Raw genomic sequence first — 12,216 nt, 5'->3', positions numbered from 1 at the left:
TTATCAGTTACATAGAATATTCTTTCATATGGTTGCTAATAGTTTGCTAATGGCAAAATCAGGACACTAAAGGTCTCTGAACAATTTTAGTATTGACTGTGAGACATAGGAAACAGGACTGTTCAGCACAGTGTGCCCCATCAAAGGTGCTATTGTATAGGAGCAAAGCAGAATTGCAGAAGCTCAAAAGAAATGTGAGATGGGCAAATTTAGAGATCCCTCTACCCTAAATGTTCAAATGGGCTATTTGTGCCCAAACTGTGGTAAGTCTTATAAACTTGTATTGGTGTGATCAGCCCAAGTAAGACAAACTGTATACTGACCCTGAGATAGTGACGTCATTTTGGTTCTCTTCAAGTAAGAAGGCCAACCACCAATAGTGTGTAAGTCTTTGTTCATATCCTTTGACCCCACCAAAACCCAAAGACACAACAAAACAAAAAAAAGACTTGACTATGGATAGGGAATATTTCTCATGTGTGGTTTCACTACTGAAAGGGAATTGCATTTCATTACCTGTTGCAATTCTGTTTTTCCTTCTCTTTTGCTACCTTCTCTTTAAATGTTGCTAGGCCATCTCAGATTGCTATTCTGTCAATGTGATTAACAAAATTATATTTCAACAAATCAGCATCCTTGGCCAGTGGTGGGCTCTATGAGCACCTCAACCAAAAGGGGGAAACATTAAAATCCTCCTGAAACCAATATGTCTGCTTTCCACAAGCTATTTTACTATACAGATGCATGGATGCAGAATAACCCTATCAGAAACCTGTAATGAGCCAGAAGTCTTGTTCATTGCCCAGACAACTTTGCTAAAAGTCTTGCTCACTCTCAGACTCCTTCATGGTACTTACTGGCTGATCTTGATGAGCTGTCCATCACAAACTCTACCTCAAGCAATCTAAGCTGGATTAAAACAGTCTTGTGGTCAGTCAGCCCTGAAATATTCTGCTTCTGTGTTCTGCTACCCGTCCCTGAAAGGGACTGCTCATTTTTTACCTTCAGATCACTTCCCTTATGGTGCCTAAGTTTAAACTGTAACTATCCTCCTAAAGCTGTGAGTCCCATCATACTCAGTACTTTGGCTGCTTTGGTATTGATATGTCAGTAATTTTCCCTTTTAATAAATAATCTCTTTGCTTCTTCTGACTTGATTAGGGCTCCTCTTTATCTGAGGGCCAGCTTATTCAGTTGACACATTCATAAAATCCAACTTATTCAGTGATTGTCCACAAAAGAAGTATTCATCTTATTTTCAATTTTTTTTTCAACAGGTGCCACTCTATACATACTCCAATAATCCCACTGATCTGTGCAATTTTGTTAATGTGGTTGTTCCCTCCAAAGATGAAATTACAATTCACTCATACATGCCCTGTTTAACTCCTGTCTTAAGTCCTTCAATTAATTTGATACATGAAGTTACCAATGTACTAAGGGCTATCCTTACTTCCTTTTTTTAAAAAAATTACATTTTCTTTTGGCATAATGAAATATTTTTTCTCCCTTCTACCTCTCCATTGGGTGGGGGAAAGAGGGAAGGAAAAACAAAACCCTTGTAACAAATATGCATAGTCAAGCAAAACAAACTCTCTGGCTAGTCAAGTCCAAAAATGTATGCCTCATTTTTGCACATCAGTCCACCTATCATCATTCACCTCTAACCAGAGTACTTGCCTCAATTTTTTTTGACCGTCTAAAGTAACCCCTGAAATATATCAGTTATCTGTTATTCTTACCACATGACCAACCCATATTCTTTTAAACTCATACATTTCTTTGAGGGTGGCCTTAACTCTGAATGATACAACAAGATTGTAACTACTTATTTGTAATGCATTTCCCCAACTAGCATTTTTCTACTGGATAATAATGGATAAAATAACATTCAATTCTTTGGAGACTCTGACACTCCCATGTCTCATAACCATATGTCACCAAGAGAACAGTGATACTAAAAAAATGGGCCATAGTTCCTATAGATGTAGGTGGTCGATGAAGAGATGTGCTGATGTACAGCTTGAAAAGAAAGATACTAGGAGAAGACTTTCTCAACCTTGAGATTTACTTGTCAGCTACAAGTTCAAGAGTTCAAGGTTCAAATTTTTAGAGAGAAAATATTTCTTGATTCCAAGAGCTTCTTGGGGGAAAGTTCCTATGCAACATCCTAATTGATATGTAAAACCAATGAGTTATTCAGATAGCAGAATCTCAAAGCTAAAGCACATTAATTCTAAAACATTATTATATTTCAAAGAAAAATAATATAGTTCAAAGGGGGTCAAGGCAGGCTAGACTCCATGAAAGAGAATAAGTTTCCATGGATATTGCGTTTCTGACTCTCTTATGGGCAGGTAAATTTTAGAAAAACAATTTAGAATGTGAAAAAGCCTTGCATGTAAGCAAAACAAAAAATTCTTACCTTCTATCTTAGAATCAATGCTAAGTATTGGTTCTGAAACAGAAGAGTGGTAAGGGCTAGGCAAATGGGGTTATGTGACTTGCCCAGGGTCACACAGCTAGAAGTGTCTAAGGCCAAAGTTGAACCCAGAACCTCTCACCTCCAGGGTTGGTTCTCTAACCACTGCCTCACTTGCATGTAATTTAAAAAATACTCAGGACTACACACAATAGGTCCTTTGCTAGTATTATTGAACAATACCAGCTTAATTAGGGAAGGAAGGCACAAGAAGAAATTGGTAGAACATCTATGTCAACAGTCTCATAGCTGTAACTGCATAAAGATTTATGCAATTATGAAAAAATTGGACACCAGCACACAACAGCCCAAGAGGAACCTTTAGCCAATTTAATATAAGAATAAGGAATAGACACAGGTTATTTAACTTGTGTGCAGAGTACTACTGGTAATCATACTGGTATGCTATTCTGCCATGGCATACGTGGCGTTGAATGGTTTGGAACACAAGAGATAAGAGAATAGAGATACTTCCTTAGGATGTATGCAAATAGTAGCCACTTACTCTCCTATAAGTCTGTTCTCTGGGGAAATGTGTGCATCTGTTTTCTATAGACAGTGGCAGCTGGGGGCTGAAACTGGCCTTTTCTGGGACTTCACAAGCAGTTTACCCAGTTGTGCTGGCACTACTGTATACAAGTAATCACAAGAGAGTACAACTTGATCCATGTCACTTTCAAGAACACTCTTGAAATGTGGGGTTCCCATAACTAGAAAGTAGCTCAAGTAGGCAATCCTGGGTCCCAGACAACAGAATGCTGGGATTTAGATTTTTAGTTTTGGTTTAGATACTCACTTGACTTGTCTCTCAGGTATTTAGTTGCATGGGTAGGTTAAGAGACAAGATATTTAGTAATAAGACAAATGCATCTATGACCAGGAACAAATGTTTATTAAATGCTAAAGCATCATTTGATGATTAAAAATTCATAATTTGGCTCAGGGCAAATCTAGGGAATTGGTCCAATAACCCTATGTCCCTTTCAGGCCTCCACCTCTCACCCCCAACTTCAAGGGTGTCTAGTGCACTAATCTTGGTCAATACCTCTATACCTTAGAACCAAAACTTTCTTTGTGTCCAAAACTTCCCTATCCCAGGACCCTATCCTCTAAAAGTGACATAAGATTATAATAAGGTCAACTGACACATTCATGTAGCATAAGTTCTGTGGTGTCCTACTAGACCACACAATACCAATCCCAGTTAAAATATACTGTATATCTAATTAACCAAGCTCTGTCTTTCCTTCAAAATATCTTTTAGGTCTGCCCCTACTTTTCTCTATCCCTCTTAATCTGCTGTCTAGGCTTCTTATGTCAATTCTACGACATAACAGATTGCCTCCTTAAGGAGAATAGCTAAAGTACTGGAAGAGTCCTGAGAAGGGAGAAATTCTGACCAAGATGATGAGGGAAGGTCTCAGTGAAAAGATGGCTATTAATTGAGCCTTGATGCATGGTAGGAGACAGTTGGAGGTTAGTGAACCACATCCTGTGCAAATGTACAATATGATGTGAACAAATTCACAAAGGTGGGAAAACACTCAAGTGGTGATGGGGGAACGAGGTGTCCATAGAAGAAGAATCATGTGAGGCAGTTAGGTAGCACAGTAGATAAACCTCCAGGACTTTCAATGCCAAAATAAAGAGTCTAAACTTTATTTGGTAAGCAATCGATTTTTGAGCAATGGGAGAATCCATCAAATTGTATTAGTAACAATAATATGGCAGCAGTGAAATAGAGAGTGGATTGGAGGAGTTAAAGACACATCGGAGGCAAGGGAACCAGGTAAGAGACTATTTATTAACAATAGTCCAGGAAAAGGTCATAGGATTCTATGCAGTCTGACCTTTACCTCATGTAACATCTAATCTTGGTTTCTCAAAATAATCAGTTCACTGATTTAATTACAGTAAATCCTAATAATGAAGTATCCTAGAATCACATTACACAAAGAAGTAGTTTTTGACTATGTCAAATCTAAATATGCCACAAGCCAAGAGCAGTTTGAGAAATAGTAATTATGACATTTGGGGAAAGAAAGGGAGAAAGGCTAAAAAGGCTATTTTGAAAAAGAAAGCTAAAATTTAGAATTAGAAGAGATTACATTCAGATTACCATAAAGGAATATATCAGAAGGTCAAAAACCAAGAGCACACATGCCAAAGGGAAAACAAGCTTGTTACTGTCACCTGAGTCTTCCTCAGCAATTTAGGGCTTCTGCTTACATCTGAGTGCCTTCTACACACAAAAAACCAGTAAATATACCCACTCAATCACTTCATGTGAAAGCAGTTCCATGATCATTTCTCCTACATGTGCCAAAAAACCAAGGATCAGATAATCATTCAGGAGAACAAATAATGAAACAATTATCTCTCTCTTTTTCATGGAGAAGCAAGGGACTACAAAGGCAGTACAGTTATATACTCTGCCAGACATATTTACTGTGTAAATTGATTCTGTTTTTTTTTTTTAAAGGACAGGTTAAATTTCAGGGCAAGGTTGGGGCAGGTTTGCAGATAACCAGAAATGACTGTGATATTTTTTTAAAAAATGTATAAATAATTTAATTTTCTTACAATCCATTTTCCTCTTAGAATCAATACTGTGTTTTGGTTCTCAGGCAGAAGTGTTAAGGACAAGCAATTGGAGTTACATGACTTACCTGGGGTCACACAGTACTAGGAAGTCTCTAAGGCCAGATATAAATCCAGGACTTCCTGTCTCTAGGCCTGGCTCTCAATCCACTGAGCCACCTAGCTGCATCCAATCATTTAATTTTAAGAACAAACTACATAGTACATGGTTGTAGGGACAGCTTAAAATTAGTAAGTAGGATTAGAGGATCATATATTCAGAGTTGAAAGGTACTTTCTAAACCATCTAGTTGAACCTACTTATTTTACAGGTGAGGAAACCGAGGTCCAGAGATAGTAAGTGATAAGACAGATAGTTCAAGTTACTAAATTATTAATTGAGAGAGGAAGGATTTGAACCCAAGCAACTTTTAGATTAATTATAAAATATTTAGCAACTCTAAAATGTTATTAATGGCATCTGCAGAAGCCTCTGGTACTAGTTAAGGTATAGTCACTTGCCTTAATAAATTGCATGATTCCATCTGGAACACCGGTCTTGCTGAGCTTTTTGAGGTATTCAGTAATGTCACTTGTCTGTAATCCAACACTAACAGCAGCATACAGGGAATAAGCAGTCAATTTGTATTCATGAACATGGCTTGGTCTGCATACAGGTTCAGCAATAGCCACCAGGAAGTCTTGGGCATACTTGTAAACAGGAGAGAAGGCTTCTAGAAAAACATGGCCATCGGGAGCCTATGAAACACCAAGACAAATATGGCTATAACACAGGGAGAAGAGTTAAGAGTGCCTTCTAGAAAAACAACTACTTGATCATATGGGTTGATGGGGATAAGACTGGGGATGTAGACTCTAAAAGATCACCCTAGTGCAAATAATAATATGGAAATAGGTCTTGATTAATGACACATGTAAAACCCAGTGGAATTGCTTGTTGGCTAAGGGGTGGGGGTGGGGGAAGCAGGGAGGAGGGGAGGGAAAGAACAGGAATCATGTACCCTTGGAAAAATATTCTAAATTAATTAAATACAATTTTTCAATAAAAAGAGTGCCTTCTATACAATAGTACTCAAATCACCATCAGAACAGATAATTTGGATCCATTTAAACTGTATGTTTTAAGTTACCCATTGTGAAGATTAAATTAACTCTCCCCTGATTGTGAAGATTAAATTAACTCTCCCTGCCCATTTTTTTTATTTAATCACCAAAAGCATATACACCCCACTCACAATGAGCAGGGGAGGTCTGTGACCCACCTGTGTGATGGGTGACAAATCAGAATTGACTGACTGCCCCCTGGGCAGTCCTAAGCAAAAGCTTTAGCTGTAAATTGGTACACATCAAATGAAGGAAGTCACAGGAAGTGACAAAAAGAAATAGTCTTTAAAAATGCCAAGAAACTTCCTGTGAGATCTCTCTTCTCTCTTTGGTCTTCAACTTGACTTTGGAGGAGCTTGGGCTTGAGATCTCAGACTGCTTCCCTTTGAACTGACATGTGGTGAGTGAACAAGGCTGACTCCTTTCCTGGATTTTCTGGAAGGGACAAGCCTCAGGAGAGACCTACCCTCTTGAGAAAGGCTCCCTCAATCCCCAGGTCCTTGGCTCAAGGCTGAGGCCCCTCCAGCTAAGGACTAACTAGCCCTGCCTGGGATGAGCCAGGGCCAGAACAAAATACTTAGTAAGCTAGATATCTTACCCTATCCGCTCTCTGATTTTTCTTACTTTCACTTTCTATATTTTATAATAAATTGTTAAAATAAATCTCTTTGGAATTAATTACATTCCTAGCGACCCTATTCTTAAATAATCCAGTCCAATCTTTTATAAAAACCTCTCACATTTCTACCCCTTTCAACATTGAGACATCTTCCATCCAATATAAAGGTTACTCCTAAAAACAATACTGAAACACGGGACAGAGAGAGAATGCCTCTCTCTTACATTATAAGGATCCCATACTAAGGAACCTCTTTTGTATCCAAAGCTACTGATAAGTTGGCTATCATTTTTAGCTATAGCATGCCCTTACCACTTACTCAGCTCTACCAACATTTCAGGTTAAAGATTCCCCCATATCTTGAAGATTTCTTTGAAATACTACCATCTACATTATTTCTCTCTTTTTTGACTCACCATATGATATAAAGTTAACACAGACAATTGAACATATAATTGCATTCTATCTTAGACTGTTCTAATGATTTTGTATGTAAATACTATCTCCAGAACCAGATTATAGCTTGTGGGCACAGTCTATCATATACTTCCTTTGTATTTGCCAGAATGTTAGGCATATAGCAGATAGTCTATACTTAATGATTTGGAACCCTTACCACCCAGAGTGGGCGGGAGGCATGGTCATCTTTTAGTGGCATCTGAAGTCTGTAATCTTTAGCCCCATATTCATCCAATTTGGTTCCAGATTCATCCACTTGCTTCCCAGCTGCTGATGGAACTGCTTCCTGAGATTCATTCCCAGGGGCATCATCTTCATCATCATCTTCTTCTTCATAGTGTCTTTTCTTGGACTTTTTTTTATCTGTAAATACAGTCATAGTAGCTTTTGTCAGTCAGTTAATAAACATTTATTAAGTGTTTACTCTGTACCAGGCACCATTAGTACTAGAAATAGAAAAAGAGTTCATGTCCCAGGAGCTGGCAATTTAATGGGGAAGACTGTAAGCAGACAAAGAAAAGGCACTAGAATTAAAAGAGGATGGGAAATGCTTTCTGTAGAACATGGGGTTTTAGTTGGGACTTGAAAGAAGCCAGAGAAGCCAGTAGGTATAGATGAAGTGAGAGAACGTTACAGAAATGGGGAACAGCCAGAGAAAATGCTTAGTGCAAAGAGATGGAGTGTCTTGTTTGAGGAACAGTAAAGATACCAGTGTCAGTAGATCAAAGAATTTGTGATGAGGAGTAAGATTTTAAAAGCCTAGAAATGCAGAAAGGGCACTAGGTTATAAAATCTTTGAATACCAAACACGACTTTTGTATTTGATCCTAGAGGTGAGGGGGAGTTACTGGAGTTTACTGAATAAGGAGGAGACGGGTCAGATATGTACTTTAGGAAATTCACTTTAGTGGCTGAATGGAGAAAAGACTGGAGTGGAGAGAGACCCACTAGCAGACTATTGCAGTAGTCTAAGCATGACTTGATGAGGGCCTATACTTGAATAATGACAATATCAGAGGAGATATAAGGAGGCATTTTTGATTAATGTAGCTATGTTTTCCAGAAGAAATCCCAATTTGCAATTCAAATGATACCATTATCAAGAATACTACTTCCAAGTAATCATTTGGAAGTGGCATTCAGCCATGAATAAAGCATATTCCAGGACTTTGCAAAACTGACAGATATCTAGAGTACAGAAATATACAGATAAAGCTTCAACACTGAATCTACTAATGACTGCCCAATGACCCTGTGCCAATAGGATGCACCTATAATTCCAGAATGAAGTAATAAGGAAAACATGTGAATTAAAAAAAAAATTCTTGGAGCTCTTTTTGATGATCTCTTCTTTGTACACTCAACTTTCCTGAAAGTCACAGCTATTTGTGTTTATTGCTCCTGCCCCATGAAGATTGTAAACTCCTTTAATGTATCATTTTTTTGCATTCCTAGTAACTAGCACAGTGTCTCAGACATAGAGGAACATTAAATAAATGTTTGTTAAATATATGTGTTTGGAGCAACTTGTAAAGAAAGTACCTATCACAAAGTAAGAAATCAGCAAATGACTATGGACCAGTTAACTGATTTCTGGAAAAACATTCTCTGTTCCAGGTCAAGAGCTGATCTCTGCTCCCCTCTGTCTAATAAACATTCATTTATTGACTATTATGTTGCAGGAACTAGGCTGTACTCTGGGGATACATAGATCTATGAGAAGAAACAAATATTTACAAGAATATACAAAACAGACAAATGCTAATTGGGGTGGGAGGATGCACTAGTATCTGGAAAAATAAGAAAAGGCTTATCATAGTACTTGAGCTTCTTGAAGAACACTAGACATTCTGAGAGGCAAGTGAAGGTGGAGTACAGGCATGATGATTAGCTAGTGAAAAGGAAGAGAGAAATAAGATGGAATGTACTGAATAGAGAATAAGAAGTAGGTCAGATTGGTTGAATCATTGAGCAAGTTTAATAAGGCTAGAAAAGCATATTGTGAAGGATTTTAAAGGCCTAACACAAGAGTTTCTATATGCTCTCAGAAGTAATAAGAAGTTAAGGGAGTTTATGCCATTACTCCAAAAGGGGAGCGACTTGGCCATATCCCTGCGTTAGGAAAAATCACTTTGACAGCTGTGTGAAGGATAGTCTGGGAATGGGAGAAATGGGATGCAAGGAGAGAGCAACTAGAAGCCAGTGATGAGAACTTGAACTAGGGTGGTGACTGTGAGGGGGAAGGGTACAAAAAACGCAAAAGATTTATGTGAAGGCAAAATGAAGAGGTGGCAACTAACTGGATGTGTGAGGTGAATCAGCGTAAAGTGTGGGGCATAACACCAGGGGTGGGAACCAAAGTGACTGAAAGAATGGTGGTACCTTTAAGAGATATTTGAGTCTGGAGTAAAAGATGCCTTTTACTTTGGGCATAATAGTTTTAAGATGCTTAAGGGCCATTCAGTTCAAAAATTTGAATTGGCCTCTGCAGGTCTGAAGCTCGGGGTCGAGTCTGAGCTGTATGTACAAGGTGTCCCAAAAGTCTCAGTGCAGTCTTTAAATTATGAAAGCATTGGGACGGACTCTGTAAGGATTTGGGAGTCATCAGCATAGCGATGAGGATTAAATCCATGAGGCCAGATGAGGTTAGCAAGAAGATGGGTGAAACAGAAAGGCAGGGCAGAGACCCACACAACTCGGAGACCAGACAGAGGGGGAGGGAGGGTCCCGGAGGAGTAGTTCGGGGACCGTCTTCCTCTGGAGGGCCGGGGGCTCCCGAGGGACCTAGGGAGTGGGAGGTGTCCCAGGATGCGTTCACGGCGCCCCCTCCCCAGCTTCCAGTCTCACCACGGTCAGATTTGTCCTTTTTGCCCATGCTGGGAAGGGGTCGACAGCGGCTACAGGGTAGATGACAAGGACGACACCAGGAGATGGCCGGGGCTGATTTATCCGAGGCGGAATAAACGTTCTATTTAGCCCGGTTCCTGATCTGGAATGAACAGCTTACGATTTAGAGAGCTTCCGGCTACGTAATAGGAAGTCCCGCCTCCCTAGAGGCGGAGGTGGCGCGAGGAGGACAATGAAATTAGTTGTGGACGGAACTTGAAGTGTGACGACAACGGAAGTACAGACTCTTCGGAGTTCCTCCTGTCTACCTTCCTCTATCTCTTTCGTTCCTTTGTCGGGCTCTTCTCTTGATTCTCAGCTGCGTGGCGCATCTTAGACGCTTATTCAGTAAATGTTGTTTGTTGACTGACTGCCTTCACCCACAGTTAGTGACCCTGGTATTGACCCTCCCTGGTGGCCTGCTTCTTGACTTTGGATTTGTTAGACCTCAGTTCTGTACATTTCTGGAGGGAAGGCCTGGTCCCATTGCTGTTTTCTTGGTTTCTTGAGCATTGTGCCATTCCAAGCTCTCAGTCATAGCTCATGCTGGAGACCTGCAGACTTCCCAAGGTAGTCTGATCTAGGGCGAAGGCTGATGGCTGCCCCCTACACTGCAAAAACTGCAAGTTCTTGATCTGGCTTGGTCTCACTGCTACTGGACCTCAACTGTCAACTACATGGTAAGCTCTGCTATACAGAGCTGCCCTTACTCTGCTTCTGAGTTCTGAGCCACTTCACTACTGCTTGCTTCTGAACTTTTTCCTTTCTCAATAAATATACTGCTGGAGCCCCAGACTGCTCCTCACTTTAGACTGCCACCCTTAGGTGCAGGTCCCTACCTCTATCCACCCTTGATCTGTAATCTGGGTAACAAGACTGCCAGGTGGCACATCTGTTCATCTCAGTGCCCCCCCCCCCCCCCCATAGTTCTGAAACTTCCTTTTGTCCACTGTGAATGTTAAAAATTCTCAGACCCTACTTCAGAACACTGGGTTAAGACCATTCCCCATTTTAAAACAATGAAGGGACTTAGTCAGGAACCTACTCCACCCATACTTAAGCATACTTTAGGGGAAGTTAAAGTTGTAAACTCTTTACTGACAATGAAAAAGTACTTAACTCATACTTATAGTGAAGTAAAAGCCTTAAGCTAAGTCTATTTTTAGATCTAATACAAAAAGGTGCTAAGTACCTATGAAGGTCAAATTAATCACTGAAAGGTCAAGCAACTTGCAAACTTGCAAGGGGCAAAGAGGTGTGAACTTACTCAGAAGTTTTAGTCTACTCAGGTGGGAATTAAGAATGGTCTGTCCTTTGGAAAACATCTACTGTGATTGGTAGATGTGAGAACTTAGGGGAGGTGACATAGGAGAAAATTCTCTTTAAAAGGAACTCTCTCTCTGAGAGAACTGGGGGGTGGCTGGCTGAAAATTCAGTTTGCCAAAGCTGAATTGGAGCTCGGATTAGTTGGAGCAGCTGGGTCTCTCTGAACACTAGAATCTTGCTTGGGACAAAGCTTGTGGTGAGTGGATTAAAGACTGACTGATCTCTCTCTCTTAGGGGTTGGGCCTAGGTTGGCCTAGGCTGGCCTGGGCTGGCCTAGCCCTTTTCTCATTGTTTCCTCTTTCTCTCTCTCTCTCATTAATTCCTTATTTGTATTAATTAAAATCTCCATAAAAACCCAGCTGACTTGGGTATATTTCATATTTGGGAATTTTTCCCTGGCGACCACCTTATATTTGACTTAACTCAAGACACTGTCTTGAAACCATATTTCTGGGGTGACAGTTTAAGGCAACCATTCTTTTATCTGTAACAGTAACAGCCAAACACTCTTTTAAAATGTTATACCACTTATTTTAGATTTTAAATCAAGACACTAAAAATTATCTTTACAATTTGGCCAAAACCTTTACAGCTTTGGCAATTCACAATCTTGGCAAACCACATTTTAACAGTTACAATGCTGGGCTAGAAAAAAATTACTAACTTTTACTTGGATTTCTCCATGATTTGGTCTGCTGCGTTTTCTAGATCTCTGGAGAGAATGTTTTGGGGGGTACCG

At 39.8% G+C, this 12,216-nt stretch overlaps 1 protein-coding gene across 1 annotated transcript in view; it reads right to left on the bottom strand.

The window, feature by feature from the left end:
• The window catches only part of ERCC3 (ERCC excision repair 3, TFIIH core complex helicase subunit), a 53,085-nt gene extending 42,774 nt beyond the window's left edge, over nt 1–10,311 (bottom strand). Inside the window, exons 1-3 of the mRNA XM_001366457.4 lie at nt 10,113–10,311; nt 7,423–7,628; nt 5,585–5,821 (exon numbers count right to left, since the gene is read on the bottom strand). Coding sequence (XP_001366494.1) covers nt 5,585–5,821; nt 7,423–7,628; nt 10,113–10,140 — 471 coding nt within the window. The 5' untranslated portion in view covers nt 10,141–10,311. The remainder of the gene's footprint in view (nt 1–5,584; nt 5,822–7,422; nt 7,629–10,112) is intronic.
• Between the last annotated feature and the right edge of the window lie 1,905 nt (nt 10,312–12,216).

This window comes from Monodelphis domestica, chromosome 4, assembly GCF_027887165.1.
Source record: "Monodelphis domestica isolate mMonDom1 chromosome 4, mMonDom1.pri, whole genome shotgun sequence".
Classification (NCBI taxonomy): Eukaryota; Metazoa; Chordata; class Mammalia; order Didelphimorphia; family Didelphidae; genus Monodelphis; species Monodelphis domestica.
Note: the sequence above shows the minus strand (reverse complement) of the source record. Positions and strands in the feature narration are given on the sequence as shown.